The 309-nt window shown below is 57.6% G+C and overlaps 1 protein-coding gene across 1 annotated transcript in view; it reads right to left on the bottom strand.

The window, feature by feature from the left end:
* LOC104497467 (maltase-glucoamylase, intestinal-like) overlaps positions 1 to 294 on the bottom strand; it is a gene marked incomplete at both ends in the record, with an annotated part of 6,511 nt that extends 6,217 nt beyond the window's left edge. Inside the window, one exon of the mRNA XM_010140719.1 lies at positions 185 to 294. Coding sequence (XP_010139021.1) covers positions 185 to 294 — 110 coding nt within the window. The remainder of the gene's footprint in view (positions 1 to 184) is intronic.
* Between the last annotated feature and the right edge of the window lie 15 nt (positions 295 to 309).

Here is a 309-nt window from a genome sequence, read left to right as displayed (position 1 = left end):
TTCCACACTAATCCCGCCCGCGCAACCCCGCCGCTGCTCCAGGAGCAGGAAAGTCTCTCCTGGTCAGAAGGTTTTCTTGGAGGAACAAGGAGGTGTTTTGGTGGGAGTCACTTTATAATCCCAGAGCTCCTCCCTGTGCACCAGCCAGGCCAAGAACCGGCCAATGACGGGGTAGGAAACCCACCTTGAAGCGCAGGCGGTTTGGGGACTGATGCTCTGCCGTGAGCAGGACGGTGCTGATATCGTCACCAAAGAGCGACGGTGAGGAGAGACGCGTCAGTGTAGCTTGAAACCCTGGAGTGGGGAAAT

The sequence above is a fragment of the Buceros rhinoceros genome, unplaced genomic scaffold (assembly GCF_000710305.1).
Source record: "Buceros rhinoceros silvestris isolate BGI_N320 unplaced genomic scaffold, ASM71030v1 scaffold21367, whole genome shotgun sequence".
Taxonomy (NCBI): domain Eukaryota; kingdom Metazoa; phylum Chordata; class Aves; order Bucerotiformes; family Bucerotidae; genus Buceros; species Buceros rhinoceros.
The sequence above is the reverse complement of the archived record's forward strand: the minus strand, read 5'-3'. Positions and strand labels throughout refer to the sequence as shown.